This window comes from Amblyomma maculatum, chromosome 11 (genome assembly GCF_055883805.1).
Source record: "Amblyomma maculatum isolate TAMU_Amacu chromosome 11, ASM5588380v1, whole genome shotgun sequence".
Classification (NCBI taxonomy): domain Eukaryota; kingdom Metazoa; phylum Arthropoda; class Arachnida; order Ixodida; family Ixodidae; genus Amblyomma; species Amblyomma maculatum.
The window spans coordinates 107,813,730-107,839,976 of NC_139354.1; the positions used below are offsets into that span (position 1 = coordinate 107,813,730).

A 26,247-nucleotide genomic window follows, 5' to 3' on the forward strand; every position below is an offset into this window, starting at 1 on the left:
TAATGACCTTTTGAAAAGATAGGCGAACAAAACCAGATTAGGTTTGGTCATCGTGAGTAGTATCTGTAGTAAATCAAAAGTAATATGCCTGAACAGTTGATCTAAGCATTGGAGAGATATTCATGCAGCTTGTCGCGTGCAATGACTTCTATGAACATCATTCGGCAGTTCAAGCAATATTTTCGCGTATGCGCGTGCAAAAGCTTTAGCATATTGAAGTGTTGCTTAATAGCTGCCTAATAGTCCGAGCGACGTAAGTAAAATCCCATAAGCTTCGAATTTATAGTACACCTTAGGGTACGAGGCTTGCCAACGTAGGTAGTATGATGAAAAGAACGTACACCCGACGTTTTGCACGACTACCTACGAAATTTTGCAAGATGAAAAGAGGTAACACACGATGTAAGTGGGAGCTTTGTCATTTGATATTCCCGCCAGTCATTCGAATTTGTTCAAACAGAGGGCTTTGTCAGGCTGGTTGATTCATGTTGAATGGAAGGAAGGAAGGAATAGCTCAAACGGACCGTACGTGTAGGAAGGCGAGACAGACAGATGAGCTGTGTCTGTCTCGCCTTTCTACACATCCCGTCCGTTTGAGCTGTTCCTTCCTTCCATTCGAATTTGTTCTTTTTAGACAGCCGCTGGCACGCTGCCTTATCACTGTGAATCTAGCGCATGTATCAATTATGTGTTTGTTCATTTTTGTTGTCCCGAGACGAGGCTGTATCATTCTGTCGCGCAAGGATGCACCGAGATGTTTCTCGAAGATTCCGACCACTTGCGGTGGTTCTGCAATGTTCCAGGTTGTGATAGTCATTGTTTGGGGATTGATCTCGACGTTTCTTCGCAGCCTTTAAATTCAGCGTTGACGGGTGCAACGGGCATTCTTTATTCGACGACCGCCTAGCACGATTGTTGCTATCGCCAAAGCCGAATCGCTTAGTTTTTTTGCGGGGGCAAGTCAGCCCAATAAAGAGTATTCAGTGCCATCGATTGTCACCACCACGTGACAATAAGGTTATAGCAGTGTAAGCATAATTCAAGAGGTGCAGACAAAATGTAGCACGGCACACTCGATCTGCCGCGGTGCAACCTGTGAAGTATAGTTAGTACATAAGGTAGGAGGGCCACAATGACAATAAGCTCTTTATGACCGAGACCTTTCTTCTCCCCTGTCATAATTTACACTGCGTGACATCAGCCACGCTCGAAAGAGAAGGATTTGGCCATCACATGAACACGAATTAGTTTCTTGCGAGTAGTTATAACGCTGCAGTCCGGTCAAAATGATGCGGAAGGAATACTTCACGCATCTTATAAGCAACTACGAACATACACAAACAAGCCTGAAGCTTGGCCTAAGACCTGCGGGACCTGTTGCGTTCACAGCAAGACATTAACTTTAGACTTGAATATTAGCTGTGATCACCCATATGCCTTGTTCGGAGTCATACAAGAACACAGATGCATATGTTGACATTTGCTTCCACCCGCATAATATCAGGCTCTCGTGAAAATTTGATGTCGAACAGGTGGTCCCGGTTACAAGGTAAAAAATCCAAGCACTCTCCTGCTACCAAAACGTGCCTGCATACAGCAGCGTTTCAACCTCTAACCGCCAAATTACCTCCCAAAAACCTTAGCACTATCGGCAACTTCATTAGCATGCCGCATTTATTTTCCCACTTAATTCTGCAGCTCTTTTTTCACATTGGTTTTCAGCTAGAATTAGCACAAAAATAAACGCTGATCTTGTGGGTGGCTTTTTCTTTGTGCATAACGTCGCACTCGGCAGTCACCTCTACCTCAGTGCCAGCATGACAAGGAACGGGCGCCAAAGAGCGGCGCTTTAAATTAAAACAAGCGGATACACCTTATATGCTCCTCCTCCTCATCAGCAATGACATTGACCAGAAATTTTAGTCTGCGCTGAACTGCCGGCCCGTTCCGCAACGAGTAGGTTTAGCGCGGGTACGCGGGGTTCGAGTCTAGAGTGATCGAGCGTAGTTCTGGCAGTAGTGACCCCAAATCGACCACTGCTTACATCACAAAGCACGTGCACATTGAGCGGGAAGCGCCTATGTGACCCTGTCTGGCGAGCGCAGCCAGCCGCTTTCGGCGCCGCTGTTGGGTAGACAAACACGCTGCTGGCGTAGTCGTAATCCACGAATCGGCGCATTCCTGCGGGCGTTTAAGGCTCACACACTAAATACTAACTGGTGTACGTTTACTGTGTACGTTCAAGCACTCCGCGCAATCAGTCACTGTCGGAAATGAACTCAAGATTGGCAGCGACACGGCTGTCGGAGCTGCTCCAAGCACCATCTCAAGGTTTCACTAACACCGGTGTTCCTCACATTTGACGGCACCGGGAAATGATTGTTTTAGCAAAAAGCACGTGAAATAAAACAAACGTGATTCATGCGTGTAGCAACTTCCCCCCTGCAGTGTTAGAATTTTCACCAACGCAATTGCTGACCGCAAAACATTGGTTGGCGTTGGGAGCAGTGCGACATCGGGCCGAACGAGTGCTACTAGTCATTGGCGAAATTGACACATTCGCTCATAAGGAGGGCAGCCCAGAGTTGCCGGTCACAGGATTTGGATAATGATATCCGTGCGTAAAAAACGTACGGTGTCGACTTCCGCGTATACCTTCTTTCTCAGCAATCCTTTAGGTCCGATCACTTTGTCGAAGATGTGCTTGCCGACGTGCGAGTCCACAGCGCTGAGCGGATCATCGAAGAAGTAGATGTCAGAGCCGCTGTAAACGGCCCTAGCGAGGCTGATGCGCTGCTTCTGGCCGCCGCTCAAGTTGATACCCTGAAAAAGAAGGAGGCAAGAGTATCGGCTACACGATCTTCTGCCGTAGTGTCCCCTGCCTGCTTTAATTTCGGTTAGTGCAGAAACAATATAAGAGAGGAGACTATCATATCATGCACTGCGCCCCAAAACAATCCCAAGCATTGGAGCGCTTATGATTGTAAGCGACAACACGAACGCAGTGCTTTTGCCTTATCATTTAGCACAGGTTTCACAGAGCACGCTACAGCATTCCAAACTTTTGTATGATATATGCAGATGTTATGGATATCTTTAGGAATGGTCATAAACGACCGATTATGTTAAGAAGACTATGTTAGTTACTTTTATGTTAGTAATGTTAGAAGACCTATAACTGAATAAAAGCTCGCAATAAATATAAAGCGGATGTTGAAGCCCAGCTGACATGTGCATCGTCGAACTGGAAAAGCTCAGCAATAGCTAAACACAGTAGCTAAATTTCCAGGAGAAGTATCTTGGAAGGGGCTTAACATGGTTGTTGGGAATTGGCTAATTTCATATTTTGAGCTGAGATCATCGTTACCCTAGCTGCATTTTTATTATATCTGGAAAAGTCGCGCGTCGCACCTTCTCTCCGACCTCTGTGTCGTCCCCGCCGGGCAGGATGTCCAAATCTTGCTTGAGAGCGCAAGCCTCTATCACCTGTTCGTAGCGGTCACGGTCGAATGGCTGGCCAAAGGTAATGTTGCTCTTGACGCTGGCATTCTGGATCCACGCTTGCTGTGGGCAATAGGCGACAGAGCCCTACGCGCGCAAAAATATTTGGCTTTATTGACAAGAATAGGCTGTTTAGGACTGCGACACTTCCTTGGATGCCTCATTCACCCACTCAACTTCACAAGTCACACAGACGGCACTATCCAATTTGATTAAATTATTTCATCCGCGACACACCTTTATTACCTTCGCTCATTCAGGACTTCAGAGACCTACAGCGTTTTGCCAAATAGTGAGCTTGATGTCGAGGTAGGATGGGACATCGAATCCTCTTAGCGATGCAACGAACAAAATTGAGTCATTGTTCACACCATATATGCGTCAAATATAGCAATGCTTATCTCAACATTTACACAACGTGACACAAGTTTCAGTCTTGTATGCTTAATCATACCCAATATATTACATGTGATCGCTTCATCTACTCTGCAATTCTTACATGCTTCATTTAAAGCCGCATCTTCCTTCTGAAACACACATACTGCATCGCACTTCCAACAGAGCAAGACGTATTGATAAATCAAACCACAATTAGTGCTCACTTACATTAATGCTAACGGAACCCTTGAGCTTGACCATGTCGCCTAGGAATGCGGAAAGCATGGAGGATTTTCCGCAGCCGACCGTACCGACTATGGCCGTCAAAGCACCTTTCGGGACGCTTATGTTCAGGTCATCTAAGGCTGGTTGGGAGTCCTTCGCCCACGCAAAGCTGGCATCCTTCATCACCAAAGGATCACCTGCAATAAGAGAGATCATTCATGGCAGAAGAAAAAATAGGCGCGTGAGTAGTATTGGAGACCAGTCCCTTTATCTCTACAATACTTGTCTCAGAAAAACAATCTACCACAGGTGAATGAGTGGCTGTATAGCAAGTAGGTCCGAATTGAGCTCCTGTCTTCCGTCTGAAGAGACAACAGCTATGTCCCTAAAATAAACTACAGAGAAGTACATTTTGCAGCTTCTAACATCGATTAAGAGGACATAAGGGGAGGCCACTCAAGAAAAATTGTTTCACGAGTCACTCCACTATTTATATGGCAAGATATACACGGTACAAACCTTCACCGGTGTTGTGTTGCACGGCGTTCGGGTCCAGTTCGTCTGACCGGAGGTACTTGTTAATCCGGCCCAGCGACACAAAGAACTGCAAAGTAAAATCTGGTTATCGTGTTCGTTGAAGTGTTCGTAACGTTCATTCGATTAACGAAAGTAGGGTGAATTAAAAAGAGAGGATGTAATATTTCAGATGCACCTGGTGACGAAAGTGTTTTGTCGAGAGCCAGGACGTTTAAGACAAGGGGAAGGCTGATCGGGTTCCTAGTCTGGGACATCGTTAGTAAAAGCCGTTATCTGTGCTCGTGACAAGGCCTCGTTCCTCGAGGCCCGTCTTATACCGGGCCGCATCCTACGTTGGCCAATTTATTATGTCAATACTGCTATTTTTTTTGGTATGTCCATACCCTAGAGTATAAGTTCACCTTTAGATTCCAGAGAATTAACAGATGGTTTAGTTGGTTTGCATCCGAGTTTCTCACCTCATTAGTGAAAAACAAACTTGTATATAAGGAAGGCAACCCATAAAATTTATTTACTTATGCAGATTTATTTAAGGTATGACTAGCGCATATAAATTACATTTTCGCAAACCTACGCACGTCCCACCTTACAGGGAAGCTAGGAAACGAGCCCGAAGAAACACGCGAGGTGCGAAACAATTTTCATCAATTAACTGCACAGAGAACGGAAAGTAACGCAACCCTGTACAGCTTCTCGAACTATTGCTTTGATGGTGGTATTTTGCTTACCTCTACCGAGGATACTAATGCAACGGAAGGAGGTGTACTAGTTTTAAAACATGCAAGCACTCATCATAAGACATTTTTTGAGCGCTGCGTTAGCTCTTCATTAACAAAAAGCACCATCTTGTCGATATAAGATCTGGTGCAGGACATGGTGACCTCGAGCACGGTGTAAGTGCCACAGTCAACATAAGGACTAATGCTTCTACAGCATTAAGTTTTGTTATCACAGGGGATGCAAGGGATCCGCAGCACAAGCTTTCTAACAGGCAGAAAAGAACATCGGGATGCTAAATTACCTAGCCCCTTTGTGCAGGATATAATGGACCTTTGGCATGCATGGAATCACTTCTGGCCATTTATTTATCTTTAGCATTCGTACGTGCGTCTGCATTTTTTCTTTTCAGAAGCATATCTGCAATAGCAAACACGACCGACGCAGAGCAGCTAGCTGAAAATAACCTTCCAAACGGGAGACTGAAGGAGGATTTAAATCTGGGTCAGTTCATGCATGCTCTTGAATAAACAAACTAGCCCAAAAAAACTTGCATCTCATGTAAACACGATCTCAATCGTGAATACTAAGCAGAGGGTTGCTATGTATGCCGCTGTTTACTTGCGCAATATATCTTGCACAAGGCATAATATAAAAACAGCTCGCCCATGTATAGAGTGCATGGCGACAATAATAGTTTATTTCTCGCTAAGTGCTGATACCATTTATGGCTAATCAGTTAGCCCTTCTCCACGTTTCTGTTGCAAATATTCCTCGAGTAATTTACCATTTCACCGCACACAACCAAAACGTGGGATGCCTGGACCGCAGCTGGTCCTTGTGAGTTGAATGTGCTACGCATCCATTGTAAGCAGAACAGCTCATTTCAATGGCTGTCAACTCTAGGCAGTGAATGTCGTTCTTAGATTCATGCGTTTTCCTGCCGGAATGAGCTGTGTTTTCTTTGGACAAATCAAGCCACAACAATATTATCAACATGGTACTCGAGCGTGAACGAATCTTTCCTTTGCACGCTAGTTACTCAAATTAGCCAAAGTAGCTGCGAGTTGCACGCAGACACTCAGAGATTAACCGGTGAACCACCTTCATGCGCCATCGTTCTCTAGGGACATCTTAAAGGGTCTTTTAGCCGCGTGCAGGCGGCTGAAGAAATAAACCTTGAGATTGCACTTGCCATAGCAGTGAAGGTGATGAGCATTGGCAGGAAAGCCATCGGGACACGCAGGATGTTGAACAGGGAGAGTGACACGAAGGCCTTGTTGGCATCCAGGATATTATTTGGGTCGATGAAAATAAACACGGCAAAGCTGGCCAGTGCCACCTGCGAGAAATGTGGTAATCAACAGATTGACGGAAATAGCTGTATCCCAGCGGTAAACGTCAGACTATGAAACTGTGTGCCTGTCGGGCACATAGCGAAATTTAATTGCGGACACGCCTGAGTGAAGTTGCCGACTTCCGCGTATCAGCGGTACAGCTGCACACCTTCGCGTTAGCTGAGCACTCGTACTTTTCTGTCGAGCGTCAGTAGTTTGGATAAAATGTGCCACAGACTGAAAAATGTCATCAGCTAAAAATAAAGACTTTCCTGTTCTAACGGAGCTTTGGGAGCTACCCTTAAAACTGGAGAGAGCTGCAGCAACAAATACCGAAGCTGCAACAAGCTCTATGAAACCAACAAAGCAAGAATTGAATCCTTAGTGGAAGGGTGCTTAGTCAAGACGACTGCGCGACTACCTGGAAAGTGTACGCAAAATGTGCTTTTAACATGGCATGGTCCTCATCCTGGGCCCAAAGCATGAATAAGCACCACTATATTACCGCTCCACCGAACCTGGAACTGGCTCGCTAGGCGGAAGTGAGGCCCAGCTCAGGCCGCACAGTGCCTGTTCCAGCATTAACTCATGAGGCAAACTTTTCACTGGTGTAAGTACACTCTTACTACCTCAGTACAAAGTGATAGGCAAAGGCACTCAAAATCCAGGAAAGCGCTCGAAGACTACTTATGCGAACTAAGAAAGCAGACAATATAAGGGCTGGTCTAGCACTTCGATTTTTATTCAGTGCACTTCTAAGATAGCCTCAAAGTTACCAGAGCCAAATCAAAGGTTTTAATACAGGTGTAATAAACTATTTTGTGTAAACCTTTATATTTTTTAAACAGTCGCTTTTCACTGCTTGAGAAGTCAATGTCATGCGTCCTCTAAGCAAAATCTATGATAGTATTTTGTCATCATGATTTAATGTTTTAGATTCATGGATGCTCAGGCTACATAAAAGCATACGCGCGCGTTTTTACTGCGTGTCCAGTATAGAAAAAGAAGAATACGTGATTCTTGGTAGCATCAAAAAAGTGAACAACGACTGATGGTGAGCGTCGGTCCAATCGTTCTCAAGTCATATTCACTTTGTTTTTGTGTTTATTCTGCAAGATGTGTTAATTTTTTTAAGTGGCTCAAGCAAATATTTGACAGTGGCACCCTGCACCTAAAATGTGTTTTTGAGAGGTGATTGCACACTTATAAACACTACTTTGGATTAAGCGTTCTGCCCGTAGAGTATTGGATAAAGAGGTCTTCCTCCATTTGGTTATTGCGAGGTTTAAGATCTTCGGTTGCCAATGTTAACATGAAACCGAGCAGATCTGGGACGCCTGCTTGGCAGATCTTACAACTTACTCGCTGATAATTGAAATACTTCAAGCTACTGGGGCAGCATAAGTATAGCAAGCGCAATTGTGGCAATGAGCCGTGTTCCAAGCGCTACAGTACTGTAACGCCGCTGTATTGCGCAACCTTATTCCGCCTACCACCTGTGAGAGAAGCCTTTTACTAATGCTCTTCATCATCATCATCATCAGCCCGATTATACCCACTGCAGGGCGAAGGCCTCTCCCATATTTCTCCACTTAACCCGGTTCTGTGCTAGCTGCATCCATTTGACCCCTGCAAACTTCTTAATCTCATCCGCCCACCTAACTTTCTGCCGCCCCCTGCTACGCTTTCCTTCAATGCTCTTCAATTAGTGGTAAATTGTATTCGACTTCAGTTACAGCTCAACGTGGTCGAGCGTACCAGTCTGAAGTTTCTTGGACATCGCACTGTCTGCAAATGAATTTCCGTGTGAATACACGAATCCTTAGAAAAGATGTTAGTGGTCGAATTTATTCTTCTCCGCAACGTTCCGAACAGTGTCCTAAGCTGGACCCGCGATAGATGCGAAATTACTACTGACACCGCTAGTATACTGTGTGCATATCAAAATTATGCAAGACGCAGAAGCCGCTGCGTTAAATTTGTATTCGAGGCAGCAGACATTTGTGAGGTGCAAGCTCTTGGAAAATAAAGTACCCTAGCTCTACGTCGCTAAGCATTAGTACTGTTAGCAAAAGGAGCACGTACGCCTCTGTTTCCAAACTGGCCCGAGCTACTGCACCGGAATAATTTTTTTCTGTGCACAAAAGTTTCATAAACTTTTGCTGCCAACCATACGTTTTTGCTGTTAAGGAGGAGCGCCGTTACCCAGCAAGCGCGCACGCAAGAAGAAAAGCCAGCATAAAAAAAAAAGCCTGAAAGCTAGTTCATCTCCCAGAAACAAAATAATCCGTACGACAATTAGCTAAATATCAAATATGAAGTTTTCTAGCACGAACTCGTCGAACCATAAATTACTTCGTGAAGTAATGAACCATTGGCACCTAATGCCAGCACGGGAAAAAAAATGTTCGCTTGAAAACTTGCCATAAAACAAAATACAATTGGCCGTCACGTAGCCAACACGAAAGCTTTCGACGCCCGAGGAGTCGCGCGATTTGTCTCATCTTCAACTGCGCACCCAATTTGTCGGCTGCAGAGGCAGTACTAGATGAAGACAATGTACAACCGTTAAAACAGTCTCACCATGTTTCAGAAGGTATTGCTGTGCGAAATGAAGCCTGTGCAGCTCTCCGGTTCGTCTGCACAGCGCAGAGCACCTGCCCCTTCGTAACGCGAACAGGATGAATGTCACAACGTGCTTCCTCGGGGGAAATGAGTCTGCAGCTGCTCGCAACATGCTTACGCGAAGAATGCGCGCGTCTGCTTTCCGGTAAAGTTGACACATCAAGAAGGCAAGTCATTTGCCCCGGTTAAAGTTGCCCCAGGATAATGCGCTGCTTTTTCTGTGTAGTCTGCTTCACAGTGACTTCGATTATGTGGATCTTTGTAAATGCTGGGCTAGAAAAAATGCGACAAAATATTGGAGAGGTGGGCCAGTTGACTTTGCTTATTGTAACCTTCAGTTTAAAGTTAGCGCCTGTCGAGTATTTTTACCGGTCTTCGTTTTTCTGCGCTAGGATGCGTTCAAATGCTCACCAAGAAGGGGGCACAGGTGAACGCGAAGATGACAGCAGCGCTGAGGTAGGCCTGCACCTCCAGGGACTTCAACTCGTCTGATCGTATGGACTGCACCCGCCCCTGGAAGGACTTTTCCCACGCATATAGCTTCAACACCTTGATGCCACCTAGAATTTCATTCATCAGCTTCAGACGCCGGTCCTTGTGCTTCATCAGTTGAACCTGCAATTCGGACAAGGAGGCACACTCGACTTCAAATTGTTAATATCCTGAAAATGCTTATATTCGCAAAGGGCTAGACATTGTAAGGTCTCATCAGTAATAGCAGTTACCTCATCTAAAAACAGAGGAGCAAATGAATAATGTGCTTAATTATTCGTGAAAGCTAGCCAATGCTTTACGTAATTTTCCTTGTGGCATTTGATAGGCTGATAAATTCACCTGACAGCGGCTTCGCCAAACACCCCCAAGTGTTCGGGCAACAGGGATGATCACACGATCTCAGTAAATTTTACCAGCTATTCAGTGCATTAGAACGCGGCAAGCAAGAATGAAGCGGCAACGCCGAAATGCCTCCCACATTTTCCTTCGACATTGGCACATTCATGAGAACCAATGCAGTAGCATGGAAAAAGTGCCAACCTATTCATCCAAACCTATGCCTCAGAGACTATGTTCCACAATTGAATTAATGGAGGTGCTCTACGGAAGAAATTGCAGCAAAATTAGTGTAAACATTCGGTACGCTACGAACAGCTCATTGTGCCAAAGAAGTTGCTCCTTGAGTAAGATTGCGAACTGGGCTAGATTGCTTGTGTTCGCTGTTATCTGGCGTCTTTCTGAACCACACCAAGGGAAACGCGGTGCAAGTATGTTTTCAATCTCCATTGTGTGTTCCGTGCAGACCCTGATTAGTGCTCCTTCCATACTCGATAATATGCACTGAACTTAGAAGTTTACCTGATACTTTCTAATGTATGCCGTAACCACACCGTTGATGGGCAGCAGGATGATCATGACTCCAAGGCCACCCAACGTGGCTATTCCCAGCTGTCCCCAAAGAAGCCAGATTGCAAGACCGATCTGCAGGGGCGTTATCCAGATTAGGTTGAAGATTTGGATATAATCCATAACCCTTTGGGTGTCCACCGACATGAGGTTGACGATCTCTCCCGTCGTGTACTGACCCCTCGCGACGCTGGAGAGAACCAAAGCCTGCGAAACAAGCAAGAGTAAAGGCATCAACATGAACGGTTAAAGCGTGTAATAAGGCGGAAACAGAACCACACTTGTATTATCGACAGATCTTTATTAGCTCATTTGAGAGATATATTTAGGGGTGAAACGGCATTGTTTATGTCAAACCGGGAGCATCAATGGTGAAAAGAAGAAAGACGCAAGCTAGGGAGGAGTGAAAGCCTTACAGAAGGCCGAGAAACGCGCATGCGGTAAACGGTTAGGATAACCGAGGGGGACAGTTACAAGGTGCTCAGGAATAGCGAGCTAGTAGGTTTATCTTGGCAGTTTATTCACGGCAGCAAAAAAAAAATGATTCTTTCAGACAAAGACAGAAATCTTGCACAGAGCGGTGGTATTTGCCTTTCATGTGTGCCTGTCCAAATATACTGTCGGCTTTTCGCTCCACTCAAATCCAATCAATGATCGCTGCATAGCATTACAGTTGGAAGGTTAGCAATTTCTAGCATCAGTAGACTCGGCAAATATTTCGTAGCAATTATCATCTTTAATTCTTGCGATTCAGTAATGCTCACCGCAGACCTTTATTCATCAGCTCTCGTACAACTAAAGCGAGCCGTGATTGGTTTAGATTGGCACGCTCGTGGTGGTTGAGAGTCCATAGAAAACTGTGCAAATACTCAACACAACAAAATAGCGCTTGAAAATTCGTAAAGATAGAACTGGAAGATAAAACAGGCTTCAGGGAATGCTTTATTAATCCAGAATGGCAGGCCTGTTGGTAAAGCACGTTCGAAAATATTAGGCCTTCTGAGTGCACTTACACAGGTTTTCCCAAGGGAATTACTATTTTTTTAATCAACCTTCGATTGCCTCTTCTGGCTTGGCGCATTTGGTTGTTACCCGGCAGTCTGTTCCTTTCACTGCACTCGTCAGTTCAGCCCCTGTCCTGTCGTACGTATTTGTTGGTGCGCGTTTTTTATCCAATGGTAAAACATTACTGAACGGGACAGCGGGTTGTGCTCCTGGCCCTACGGGGTTGGGACTGGTAGGTCCACGCCGTTAGAGGTGAGAGCTAGCCTACCACCAATGGTTGTACTTGTCATTGAACCCACCACCGCTTAGGTGGCGGACAACGGCCGTTGCGACGCACGTCTTTCTCTCCCTCTTTTTCTTTTCTATTTCCTCTTCTGTCCGCACGAGGCAGCGGAGGCGGCTAAGCTACAGAGGCAGTAGCAGGCCCGTACAGTTTTCGTTTTTTCTTCTTCCTACAGTAGCAACAACAACAACAACGTGACCAAGTCCTCTGATCGGGCGTTACCTTCTGGTAGATTGCGTTGATCATCGCAGAGCGCATGCGCATGGAGATCACGTATATGCGATAGTCGTACTGGCCGTTGAGGATGGACTCCAGCATGGCCGAGAAGAACATGGTGAAGGCGAACAGAAGGCCGCGCCACATGGGGTCGTTGGAGCTCACGAAGGCGATCAGCAAGCTGCGAAGAGCGAGTGTACAAGGTCGGCGGCACAAAGCGCTAAAGATGGACAAAACACGAGTGACGTGCTCCTAGACGAACATCGAAGGAAATACATGCACGGCTACTAAGATTAAGAAATAACCGCACTGAAGCCACGCACTTGCCAAGTCACCGTCATGCAGGCCTTGAGAGGCCCCGTTATATTTTGTGTGCTAATGTAGACATTGCGGCGTCAAAAATTGCGGAAGTTGTAGATCCTGCGATGACTTTATAAACGTCGTTTACGGCCTGCAATTGCATAAATCAGAAAAAGTTGTGCCAAGTTTTTTTGTTCTCTTTCCAATTTAAAATAGCTCTTTGAGGAAAGCTGTTACGCTCACGAGTGACAGGCTGTGGCAACTATGAGCCTTATTCTTCAAAATCGAGAAAGGTAAATTTTGCATGGCGAAACTGTTAGTATAACGAGAAAATACACTTTTCAGAAGGGACGCATTTCTGCCCAACTTAACGATATCCAAGGGGCTGGCGAGAATTTCCCCTTCACAATCGCACTAAGGTGAATTCATGGTCCTGTCTAAACCAAAGGCAGTGAGAACGTGCATCACCTCCTTTGCAACAAGGGCGCCTGGGTACCCTCGCCTTATCCACCAACGTGGGAAGCTATTCCCTATTACAAACAAATTATATCCTCTCTATAGCACAACTAGAGGTTCTCCCGTCAAACCTTTCCTTCTTTGACCATCGCCAACTATAGATATTTCGGGGCCTCCACCTAAATGCCCTCAACTCTTTCCTCCGTCTCCAACCATGTTCTCCATATTAAGTTTCCCTGAACCTTGTGCTAATAGTGTTGAATACTCTTTCTCCCGCTCCTTTTGGATTCCATCCCTCCGCCTTTACTCGCATACCTAACGTAACGGGCAGAGCTACCCTCATAACCAGTCAACGAAGTCCGCGTGGAGAATATCCCCAACGCTCGATGAATCGTAATGAAGTTTCTCTCTAACTCCAGATGCATTATTACAGTATGCGCTTCTTTAAAGGTGCCTCATAAAGTAAGCATACTTTAAATATCTTCTGATAAACCAAAATGCATCCAAAATGAATGGGATCGCTATACCACTGACATCTTGCTTAGCAAACGAGCATAGCCATTTAATCGCCAGAAAGAATCGTTTCTAACTTAATTGTTGCTTCAAATTCAGCCGTATTGAGGGACCCAAAAATTTATCTTTTTATCGCGCATTTCGTTTTTCTCTCTCACCTGAACACCGTTCTTGTCTGGATCCGCGTGGAAAGTGAAGGAAAGTTAAGGAGGGAGCGATATTTGTGGAACTCACTCGAGGATGAGAGGGCTGACGAAGGTGAGCACGCTGGACACCAGCTTGACGAGAGCCACCAGAGTGAGCTCAGTCCAAAAAGTGCGGAACAGCGGAGTCATGATTCCGATCATGGACACTATGGGACGTCGGCCATCGGCGTCTGGTTTCTTGCTCGGCACAGCACTGCGACAAGAAAAGGAGCGAAGTTACTATAGCTGAAATATTTGGCAAAGGAAAAACCATCATATATGGTAAAGCTTTAAGAAAAAACTTACATGGCTTTTGTGTGGCGGAGAAGTAGCTACTTTCCAACGATTTGCGTTTACATTAGTTTAATAATAATTGGTTCACATGAAGGGAAAGGCGCAGTATCGGTCACACTTGCGCTCTGGATACCTGAACCGCGCCGTAAAGGAATGAAGGAAGGTGAGAGTGAAAGTGGAAAGAGAAAGGAAGCCGTAGTGGAGGGCTACGGTGTAATTATAGTTCCAATTTTTCCGTACTCAATTATAAGAATAGCATAATTGCAGACATTAGCGCGCAATTCTACATTGACAATCTACTAATGCACGGGGTGCCAGCTACAGTTATTTGATAATATTACACGAAAGTTTCTATGGCGTGACAACCGACGAAGGAGCAGGACATAGACAAGGACAAAGACGTTTGGCTTGTTATTTCTTCGCATCTCGCACGTTATTAAGGTAAAAAAGTGGGCTCCTAATTGGTTGCACTAAAGTCGCGAAAATTGTGTCCCTGCTGTTGCTAGTCAGTTACGACAACTGCTTTCACCTGCGGTGTGATTCCAATTGGCCATTTATCTATCAAGAGTTTTCTACTTCACACTCTTATATGATGGCTTTTCATGAATTTTGACTAGTCCTCTGAAACATTAATGCACTTTCAAGAACTTTGAACAGTACAGTTGCAGTCTTATCTTAGGACAGATGAATAGATGTTCACACACCCTCTCTTCTGCTTCTCTTTGTTGAAGTGGTAGGAGAAGTCTTCGGAGATCTTTGCTGTCTGGTTGGACTGGTCCAGAAACCACATGTGGTACATCTGCAGTGGTCTCATGAATCCCAGGATGGCCATGCTAAAAAGAAAAAAAAAATTGAGTTACATTTTATCTTTTGTGCGCTGTTCAAATTAACGCCGTACAAGGAAGTTAAAATGAAGAAAAGTTGTCCTTCCTTCTACTGCTATTATTGACACTGACCAAACTAGGGGGTTTTCGACACCAGCAAGAACTACACAATGTCCGGTGAAGAACAGCTAATTTCGTTTCGCAAACTCCGTGAATATTTATGTATAGTAACAAAAGAAGAGTCGTTTTCTGATACATGGTGCATAAGCAGTTAATTTTATCAGACACCTAACAAAGTCAAAACGAGTTGTATTGAATTATTTGGCCAAATATCTAGTGTAAGGCATCTACGTTGTTATGAATACGCCATAAATCAGCTCCTATTTATAGGGAGAACAAATATTTAAAAAATACTGTCATTCTTAAAACAAAGTAAAATGTATTTCTTTCCTTTTTAGAGTTTACCGCATGGGTATAAAACGTAGATTATTCCACACTTGTCTGCATCTTTCTCGGAATGACTTTTTTGTTCGGAAGTTAGAAGGTATGTGTAATATGCGAGTCTTCAATGCAAACACAACAGAAAATACATTGACAAAATGTCCGTTATTTGCGCAACTTTCAATCCTCCACGACAAACATTACGATTATAGTTTGTTGTTTATTATCACACTTCCTCTGCAATTTTTCCTTCGCCTTTTATTAACTTTATGCCTCTAGATGTACCTCCACTTTCTTGATTTCACCGCACTGAGGTCGTGCAGTCTGCTCTCTCGTTATATATCCCGAAATGGTTTGGTACCAAGTATACTTATGTGAACCAGTGTTGGTATTTCTATGCTATCTATGCGCTTCGTGCAGTGTTCAAGTGAATTTCTCTAATAGAGCGCAGCAATTCATTGTACACTACTGATACTGACATTTATTTGGACTAATGCATTCAGCATAAAAATGTGATACATGAATGATTTAGGAATTTTAACTTCTCTATTTTATCTATTATTGTTGCAAATTTCCAACTCTGGTAATGTTTTTCAGCAATCTGTTTAAAACTCGATGTCACATACGTATATTGTTCTTGTACAGTCAAATATTCTTGTATGTTTTGTGTGGTGTGCTTTATACAAAAGTTTTAATGGGAAGTCGCATACCGAGTAAAGTTCGTACCAAGGCGGCAGAGGGTTGTGCCTTGGCTTTGGCAACGCGATCTAATGCCCCGGAGTAACTAAGGTTATTGGGGACACAGCGGTGGAGGCGTGGAATTTCTGCCATGTAGGGTGCTTTAACGTACCCTGACATCGTGGAGTACACGAGCCTCTCGTGTTTCACCTACTTTAAAGCACGGCCGCTAAGCACTAAGCCACTGCAGTGGGGTTTGCTCGTTGTTGGTGCTGCTGTAGCGACTTTGCGAATATGAGCGGACAATTTTTGACGCTTATAAACTTTGTTTTTATAGGATGGAGCATGCTTCAAAACTTCATCAAAATAGCGCGCGAAGACGCGAAAGAAATTCACATGTACGCAAAAGATGCCCCGCCGACATGACTGCATAGCGTACACTGGAGAAGAAATATGTTAAATTGTGCGGAATCGAAATTCTCGTTCAGCTTGTTACTCGTGCTCTTGGGCCTAAAAAAAGCTAAAAGAAAGACAGCACAAGCGACAAAACAGCAGCCGTCCTGTAAATATAGATTTCGTTCGCCCTGCATTATAATAATTTTTTTTTTTTCAGATGCTTTCGAGCCTGGTCGGCGACAAGCTCTGGTTCAATCGCAAGGGTAAAAATTACCAATTATTGCTTCGCTAAAATGAAAAAAACATCGTTTTTACAAGTACATAAGTCAGCATACCGGCCATAAAAAAACAACCACAAACTTTCCTCTGTCCAAAGACATCCAGCTCGTAGCCGCATCATTACAATCTTAACTTATGGACCCATCGCCATCTTTATCAGTTGGAGTAATATGGAAGAGGCCTTCGCCCTGCACTGGTTACAACCCGGGTCCTGGGCTAGCTGCATCCACTTCCCGCTCATCCGCCCTCCCAACTTTCCGCCTACGCCTGCTACTCTTTCCTTTCCTTGGAATCCAATTGGTTACCCTTTTCGACCATCGAGTATCCTCTCTTCGCACTACATGTCCTGCCTACGTCCATTTCTTCTTTGTTTCCAACAGAATGTCAATAACTCGAGTTATTTCTCTACCCACTCTGCGCGCTTACTATCTCTTAACATTACACCTAATATTTTGCGTTTCAAAGCTTTCTTTCTTAGGTAGATGAGCCCATAGTGATCTGCCAAGTTTGGCAGCACACTGGGAACACTGATTTTGTATTTCGCTCTTGCGAGTGATATGCAATCACTGGCGGAAAACGTGACCATTTTCAGAACTCGTTCATAGCAGGAGCGTTCAGATGCTGCCGCTTACCCGTTGAACCACCAGAAGAGAAGCTTGGACAGGAACGACGCTCGTACTTCGGGACACTGTCTCTGCCGAAGGAACGAAGGATGAGCACGGTTACGGCACTACAGCGCACGGTTGCACTACTGACGCGACGTGGTCCTGCGCTTACCATGACTCTCTTGCCACCTACAGCTGGCCTAGTGTCCGCGAAGCAGCTGAGCAGGAACTGTCCCACAAGAACGGGACAGTAGATCACTATGGTGATGAAACGGAACTCAATCTGGTCGTCCGATATGGCTTCCACCTCCTGCATCCACCACACGAAACATAATTGGCACGGCAAAACGCACCGAGCACTGAACATCACAAATTGTTTCGCTTGGTACACTGATTCTCAAGCAAGATTGTCCTCATCTAATCCGACTCAAGGAAGAAGAACAAGCTGCGGAAGTGTTGTGCATATAGTGCACAGTTGTCAAAATTTATGCTAGAAGGCCACACAGTTACTTTGATTCTCTAAATGCTACGGAAAAACTGGTTGAGCACTGCCGCGCTTTTCTGAAAAAAAAAAAAAAATCAAGCCTACCACATCATGTTAGAGATTTTTTCATAGAGTTGATACATAAGGCGTCGGCGACTGTATTAGGACTGCATTAACCTCAAGCAAGATTGTCCTCAGCTAATCGGACTCAAGGAAAAAGAAACAAGCTGCGGGAGTGTTGGACATATATAGTGCACAGTAGTCAAAAATCTATTCTAGAAGGCCACACAGTTACTTTGATTCTTTAATGCAACGGAAAAAATGGTAGAGTACTGCCGTTCTTTTCTAAAAAGAAAAAAAAAAGATCAAGCCAACCGCATCATGTTCAAGATTTTTTCATAGAGTTCATACATAAGGCGTCGGCGACTGCATTAGGACTGCATTAACGTGACAGTGCTATAGGCACTGCTCTCCAAATGCTCCGGCGTCGGCTCAGCGAAAAATCGCTTGCATCCCTCTGACAGGCGACGCGACCTGGCTCATATTGATTGCCGGATCGCATGTAGTTAAGAGAACACATGACGTGACGGTGCTGGAAGGATCGAGCGATGAACTCTGGCAGCTCCTTTGAGATGGAAGGTAGAGATGGGATCGAACTCACTGCCACCCTTGGATCCCTACTAGAACACGCTGTCCCTAAGCCACACAGGCACCTTCGTATCACTCTGCTAAGGCGGAGATTATCACTAATACCCATGTCGGCAGGTCTTCCAGATAATATGGTAGCTTATGATTGTATGTTAATGGGTACGTGTGATTTAACAGGGGCGGAATTCGGGGTAGCACCAGTTCAGGTACGGAAAAAATAATTTCAAGGCTAGAGCATACGAGAGCCGTGCACTGTCGCGTCATAACCTAAATGTGAAGCCTAAGTGTTTCCTATATTTTTGGCGGCTGCACTCACCGAGAAACATTTCAAGGTCAAAGGCAATGTTAAGTTTCATTCCCCAGTCTAAAGAATATGTAAGTGCCCATAGCCATCCCTTATAGCCACAAAGGTTGACAGATTCCACTGACTGCAAAGCATTTACAACAACGTTTGTTTAAGGCTAGTTGGTTCAAACTTTCTAAGTGGAATCTTTTTAGTGAAACACATAAGAATAGCGCCTCTCTTTCCCCCTGATGTGTTGCGCTAAAGAGGATTTCTTTCTAATAACTCGCAGCACAGTGCAAAAACAAAATACATTCCGTAGAAAATTTAGGAAAAAACCTTCACCTCACTGAAGACTTGGAGGAGAATGGACCGGTATCGCACAATAGAAACCAGGGACATCATCAACCAGAATAGGAATAACGGTCCAGATGTGCAGACGCCGCGTCTACGGGCTGTCACTATCAGCACCAGAGCCAGAACCTGCAAAGTAGGGACGAAATCAAGGGTCAAACGATTCCACACTCACGCATTTCATTTTTTTTTCCATACTGGAGTTGTGTTGGCCAAAATCCTGGAACAATTAACATTTCAACGTATTTAAACCTTAAATGTCTTGAGAACCTCTTTGAAAGCGTTCATTAATGGCACTCGCAGAAAACGTCTGAGTCGCCTCGTCAGGGTTAATGAAGGCAAAAATAGAAGCTGCGCTCTAATAAGTGGTCGTGGCTGTGCCAGTAAAAGTTTAGCGACCTCTGTGAGAGGGTAACGTGTGACCTGAAGGCCAAAAAAAATATATCAGAGTGCATGAAACAATTTTACACTAACGACTATTATTGCGACCTTCGCAATACAGCGATGAAGGAAGGTCGAAGAAAGCACTTACAAATGTGACCATACGTATGACAGGAGCGTAGTACTCGACCGGAAACACGATCTGTCCTTCGGCGTAGCGAGTCAGTGCTTGGGCAATCTCGAGAACCGACACCAGAATCAGGAGGAGTGACAGTAGCTGCAAAGACAAGGCCAGGTGAAATCAGACAATTGTTTTCCGCTATTTTCACAGTGCAGACAGGCATCGCACGCAGGCTGATTCTCGACGACTCGTCGCCGCCATTTTCAGAAACTATCATGATTGCTTACTTCTACTTCGGGACATTCTTTCCACGAATTTAGGAATAGTAATTATACACGTAAACACTGCATTTATAGGTAGCCCGGAGTTCAATGGCGCAAGAGGGAATATGTTAAGAAGCGCAAAAACAAATTTCGTACAATTTTATGGGATATACAAGGCGAAATTATTAGAATTACGAAATCCTGCATATTAAAAGGAACTCAGCCAGGCTAAAAATCTAGTTTAAATATCTAGAATACAGAGAGACAGGAGAAAATATAATAGACAGAAAGGTTAACCAGGCGATGCCCATTAAGCTACCCAACACTTTGGGAGGGGAATAAAGGGAAAAAAGGAAGTGATGCCCATGATGCCGGATGCATTGCAGCCCAATTTGGTACACCGAGTTAGCTGGAATAAAACCGTAGCATTTAAATGCGATAAGTGCAAACTTGAGACGAAATGTAAGGTAGAAAACGCAACACTTAAGCAGAAGATAATTTCTGGACACTCATGAGCAAGTTGAGGAGTTCCATCCACTCGTGCCAGGCTCCTGAACCCTTGTGCCAGTGTCAGGGTTCCTTTCTAAGCTAATTACTGTAGCAAAATGCCTATAATGCATAATGTTCTAAAACAGTTTAATATAGGGTCCTTCACTTCCTAAATATGGAAGGATTAAAGAGACATGAGTAACTGAAGCCAGTCTATAATAGCGCTTTCAAACAGCGGCTGTGTTCCCAAAAGCATGTAGCTGTGCATTACATCAGTCATCGGAAATGCCATGCACCACGTCGAAACATGGTTTTTTACCAAGGCAATCTTATTGTGGCATAGTTAACCAAATCGTATGCAATGTATTTTCTTCAATGTCCCATACGATCTGTCTTTCGGACATAGCCGTTCGCTTAACTGTGCCTTTGTAAGTATGAGAAAATATTTTCATTTGGCACGCATCGCTCATGTTGTGGCTTTTGCTGTGGAATGTGCGAACTCGTTCCCTGAAATTCCAATCTGGCCTGGAACTCAGCAGAGGAACACGGTGTACCCACGTTTCCCAAATTCATGGGGCACTAAGATGTGCACTGAGAAAAAGTTTCTGGTTCTATGTTTTGAGATAATTGCTGTCATGGAAGTTCTCGTGCCGGTGTATATTATCACATTCTCGTTTTTCTGCCTAATTTCAAAGCTGCCAACTTTCCATGCAATTCAGCACAGTACACGCTTCATATTGTACTATTTCTAAGAGAATACCCGCTTGCTCCCGTCTAAGCACCGGCTGTGCTAACACGGCCAGGTGTTTTACTCCCCGAGCTGAAAGAACAATGCAAAGATTATAATTTTTCTTCAATTTCCAAAAAAGCCTTCGTAACCATTTTCAGGAAGCTCGATATTCTCATTGTGCTTTTTTTTTTTTTGTGCGCAGAGCTACCCTTCGGCATAAGGCAGTTGGAAGTACAAGCTCTTCCGATCTTATTGCGAACAAGAGAGCAGGTGATCGGTCTTTTTAGAGTCATCGAGTCCAATTTGGCCACTTAATGAAGCAAAGTGGCAGGCGCTTCGACGCACCACCTCCAGGTTCCCCTGTGCCTACAACACTGGTTCTATGTGCGGCGGCGTAGGACACAATGACACTTTGAAGAGACCGACCACCTACACGCGTGTTCACATTACGTGTGAACAAGCATGTACCGTCTTTGCCATAAGTAACCAGGCTGCGTGTTCCGCTTCGCAGTCGGGTAGCAAAGAATTCGTACCACTTCTGAAGCTGTAAATCTATGCAAAGTAAAGGCGAGCACCTCTACTCACTTCTTAAGTTGTGATCCTCTGGGAATTCTTGTTGGCTTTATATAACAAACGAGAAGCAAACTATGCAGCCTGGTTACTTTTGGTAAAGACGGTACATATGCAAACTTCTGTCGACAGTCTTGCACTTGGCTAGTGTAAACTTACATTTTAGTGGAGATTTCATCCAAGGCAGAACGTCGTTTTTTGTATGTGACAACGAGCATTTTATATCGAGACAAATTCTGCACGATTCAGCCACGGGGGAAGCGTTTAGATGGAGGTGAAATGCAAGGCACACGTGTGCTGTGCGTACGGCATGTAACAACAAATTTTAATGAATCGAAACATTTCACGGACTGTTGCATGTCAGTAGATCTAAATAACGTTACAGCGGTCTTTTAACGGAAACTGCAAATGTCATTATGTGTTTATAAATGCACTTCAATGGGGACGTCCACTACCAAATGCCATTTCTCAGTACTCGAAAAGATGCTCGCAGATTTCGCTTTTCAGACTTTCGTATTGCTTGTCCTTCTATATAATGATCGACAGACTCCTTTTATTATAGACTTGCTCAGTGAGCTTCCCTCATGAGCGGCTCCGGTTACAAATCCACAAATGAACGAAAAATAACGACATAAGTCGAACGTAAAAATTACAGGTCTGGTTGAAGCTTTGCCAGTCTCGTATGTGCATTCGGGGTTAATCCGCGACAAAATCGCGACAAACCTCTGGCATGGAACAGCGTCGCTTACCACTTTGGTAACGTTGAGGAATGTCCATGGCAGTCGCGTATTGCGACTTCGCTTGAAGGCGACGATGTCGAAGCCCGCGGCGACCCAGAGAAACAAGCATGGAGCCCAAAGCAGAGCGGTTTCCTGGAAGCATGGCGTGAAGTCGGGAGTATCCGTGTTCCACGTCACGGATTCATCCTGCGAGACGGAAAAACCATGGTTAGCATATAATAAACAAAACATAGCATTCGAAATGATGTAGTGCAAAATTCCTGAGGACGGAGTTTAAAGGTCACCAGAGGTCATCGAACGAGGACGACGAGCGCGAACTCTCAAGCCGGCAGGCGCAACCGTTTGGCCAGCTGAGCCGTGCCTGTACTTCATCTGTTAGTAACAACGTCCGAGTTTTTATTTACTTTCGCTTACCGCAATAATGTTTCAGCGTGGTTGTGATAGGAAGACAATGGTAGGCATTTTACTTAATAGTAACCACTATTCGTATTTGTAATTTAGCCACAATTGGTTCCAGCAGCAAATTCCTTGAAATATGTTGCGCATAGGGTGAAGAGTTTGACGATAACATGATCTGTATTTCCAATTGAGGCTCTTAATTCAAGAAAGAATTCGCAGCAATATAATACCGTCAGTTCTTCGCACGGAAGCCTTTTTCATCAATCTCTGCTTCACAGCTCAGATACATGATCTAGGAAGCATTAAATGGGCGTTTAGTCGGTTTTATCCCTTTTGCTACACCTGGTGATGTTTTTCCTCAACCTCACTTATTAAGGCGAAAACCTTTACTGGCTCATGCTATCGTGGGCAAAATGTGTCCCGCTTATGCGACGGCTTTGATTGGTCGAGGCGGGATGACGCCATAGAAGTCTCGACCAATCACAGAGTCTCACCACAGTATGCGCGAATGCGTACCTTATATGGCCATATGTCAATTAGTGATCAATTATTAATTATTGACTGATTAATTAATTCATTATTAACAAAATAATGAATAAATATTTATTTACCAGTTCAATTACTAATTCATTATTCAATTACTAAAAAATGCCACTTGCGTAGCAGAATGCGGCACTCAGTCTTTCGTCTTTCACTACTTTAGTCGCTAAAGTCCCTCGTAATGTTTCTTCCCGAGAGACAGCAAAAAGCCTATAAAAAGTTAAAATAATCTCAACAGATAAGTTGGATCATATTTGTAAAGTCTACCAACCAGTTAGATATTTGGAAAGTCTAGAAGAGTTCAGTTTAGTCCATTTGCAACACATACGCAAAGCTGAGTTTCAAATACTATTAAAAGTATCAGCTATCCAAGAATTTCATGACAACAGGATTTCCCCCATGACATGCAGAAATAAGTGAAAACAAACTCCACTAGCGAATAATGAGCCCCATCCAGTAACGTTCCCACATTGATTGCTTAACGTGTCATGTTAGGCCTAATGTAATAAAATAGACTTGGGCGATGAATACTACGAACTTATCCATTCTCGCGCGAGAACTTCACAGAAATCGCTTCTCATTGACCACGTATTCCCGTGCTTCCAGACTATATTCTCTTATAAGCTAAATTAGCGTCGCATATACAGTGGCTTTAAGCTGGTTTCGAGTTTTTTAGTCAAGACGTTGCACATTACGTCTGAGTCCATGAAATCACTGAAGAGCCTGGCATCAGGAAACCATCTTTTATAAGGCCTTAGGACATAGCCAGGAGTACATTTCTGCTCCAGCAAAAAAGAAAGTCTTTCGCAGCAGCTTGTTCGGTTGATCTGGCGCCTGCCAGTCAATGTCGAACAAATAATTTCAATTTTAATGTTTTCTGAAACCTTATGAAATCGCGAACTGCGCTACCCTGAAATACAACAAAAGAAAATTATTGTTCATCCCAGGGTTGTGGCATAACCATGATGAACAAGCTGAAAGAAATTTATGTGTCACGAACACACTAAGCGTACTTAGTATGAACACAGTAGCGAAATTCATAGTTGCACGTCTAGTCACCTGAATTGTCCATGAAATAGGATAGTTAAGGAACCTCTGCATTTAAAATCGCTAGTCTCAAAAACACAGTTTCTTACACTCTTAACTAGAGGGAAAGCTGAGGGCGCTGCACTTCAGCCACCATGGGCCTGCTAAGGATCATGGGCCGGTGTGCTACTGGCTGCCGGACAGTCAGTGCACGGAGTGGCGTTACTATGATTTCATCATCATCATCATCATCATCTCGAGGTGCGTACATAGACCGCAAAAGCCATAGTAGCAAAGGCGCAAAAGCAGACGTCGCCAATAAACGGTTTCTGTTTCCTGAAATGAGACTAAAAACTCCAGTGATTGCGAAACCATAAATATTTTAAAAAAGGTTTTTTTCCTTTCAAAGTGTGCCTATTAAGTGCGAAATATTGGTATTTGTGCTGCTCAAAACTAAGCCAATAGGAGAAAGAGTCATCGCTTATATTGGGTAAACTTCACACTGACATGCTGCTTTCTCTCATTTTGCATTTTTTATTCACAAAATTGAATGTTAGAACTTTGTTTATGATAGAAAAACGTTTATCTTTGCATTCGTTTTGGGCAAAAGTTGTAGTTCTGCACTCGGTAGCTCTTCGGCCCATGATGCTTTGAGCGCCCATGGTGTCTGAACCGATCGTCGGGAAACTCCATGTAAACTCCCATAGATGGAAGCACAGCTTTTCCCTCTAGGTAAGAGTAAGAAGCTATGCAAAAACAGGACAAATAGAGGCCTTAGCGCCAATTTACCAAGCAGGTTTTTACCGCAACATGAGCTGAAAAAGAAAAAAAGATGTACTTTTGTGTAGAAATCACCAGGTAAGCAGCAAAGCCCCTTAAAATTTAGAGGACCTCCTACGTCAGCCATATTTAAGACCGCCTCCAAGGAGGCTGCGTTTCAACATATCTACATTATGATTGCAGTAATATCCATTTCATTGAACTGCTTGTAATCTGGGGAAGCATTTTTAATGTTCAGTATCCAATTTGGTGAAATTGGATACTGAAATTTGGTAGGTTCTTTAGCTCTTAAAGTACCTTGAAGTGTGTATTTGGCAAGAAGTAGGTGTTCAATAAAAAATATAATCACATGTACCTAGTATTTTTCCTGCCCATGAAATGAGTGAGCCGAGCTCTTATGGAAAGTCTCGATTTCGACTGATATCCGGTTCCGTATGCCTAGATAACAAGCCAAGTCACCTCATATATTCGTGAGTATAAAAGCACTGTCCAACATACGGGGTGTGGTCACGCATGAGCTAGTACTCGCGACCTCCGGCCCTTGCCCTCTTGAACAGATGCAGCTACTACCACGTAGAAGCTCCTATTTGTCACTCTCCTCTAAGTGCTGACTTCAGGTTGGTTGCTGTCTAAGAGACAATGCGTGACAATTTCGCTTTATGTGAAAAATTGGCCGACAAGCTTGTTGGTCAGCATAAGACGACTGTTAGACGCAACTGAAGATCTCAATACGTGGCCTCTAACAACCTCCGACTATTACTTTTATTTTTAGAAGCAAAATTATAAACGTTAAGCGTCGATTTCCTGCAGTGGCATGAAAAAACTACATTAAATGCATGTTTTATTTATATCATTAAAGGACTCATGAATGGTAGCAATCATTCGCAACATTGTTAATAATCAAGTAAACAGCGGTCAGCCGGAAGCAATAGCATTTAAAATATCGCGCACATTTATTTTATCACCAACGTACATACATCAACACTTAAGGCCTAGCAGGCATCCTAGTGGTACAATAGGCACTTTTTATAATTGTAATTTCATTAGTTTTTAAATATACTAACCACATGTGGGGACACAGACACATGGCTATCCGACTAGGGAATAAGAGCTCTTTATTATGTGTCAGTAAGCATAAAGGAATGCGGTAGATGTCTTGGACATATCTAAGAACACAACGTCAATATGAAGCTGTTTATTTGTGTTGAAAACAGTCGCAAACCATACAAACTATCGCGTTTTT

The 26,247-nt window shown here is 43.9% G+C and overlaps 1 protein-coding gene across 1 annotated transcript in view; it reads right to left on the reverse strand.

Annotated features, from left to right (window-relative positions):
* The window catches only part of LOC146174624 (multidrug resistance-associated protein 1-like), an 86,074-nt gene that overhangs the window by 37,124 nt on the left and 22,703 nt on the right, over positions 1 to 26,247 (reverse strand). The window contains exons 2-16 of the mRNA XM_084583797.1: positions 22,269 to 22,445; positions 19,498 to 19,623; positions 18,957 to 19,094; positions 17,369 to 17,506; positions 17,224 to 17,285; positions 14,678 to 14,806; positions 13,729 to 13,893; positions 12,232 to 12,406; positions 10,674 to 10,928; positions 9,732 to 9,935; positions 6,554 to 6,700; positions 4,624 to 4,708; positions 4,108 to 4,301; positions 3,412 to 3,588; positions 2,656 to 2,823 (exon numbers count right to left, since the gene is read on the reverse strand). Coding sequence (XP_084439923.1) covers positions 2,656 to 2,823; positions 3,412 to 3,588; positions 4,108 to 4,301; positions 4,624 to 4,708; positions 6,554 to 6,700; positions 9,732 to 9,935; positions 10,674 to 10,928; positions 12,232 to 12,406; positions 13,729 to 13,893; positions 14,678 to 14,806; positions 17,224 to 17,285; positions 17,369 to 17,506; positions 18,957 to 19,094; positions 19,498 to 19,623; positions 22,269 to 22,445 — 2,340 coding nt within the window. The remainder of the gene's footprint in view (positions 1 to 2,655; positions 2,824 to 3,411; positions 3,589 to 4,107; positions 4,302 to 4,623; positions 4,709 to 6,553; positions 6,701 to 9,731; positions 9,936 to 10,673; positions 10,929 to 12,231; positions 12,407 to 13,728; positions 13,894 to 14,677; positions 14,807 to 17,223; positions 17,286 to 17,368; positions 17,507 to 18,956; positions 19,095 to 19,497; positions 19,624 to 22,268; positions 22,446 to 26,247) is intronic.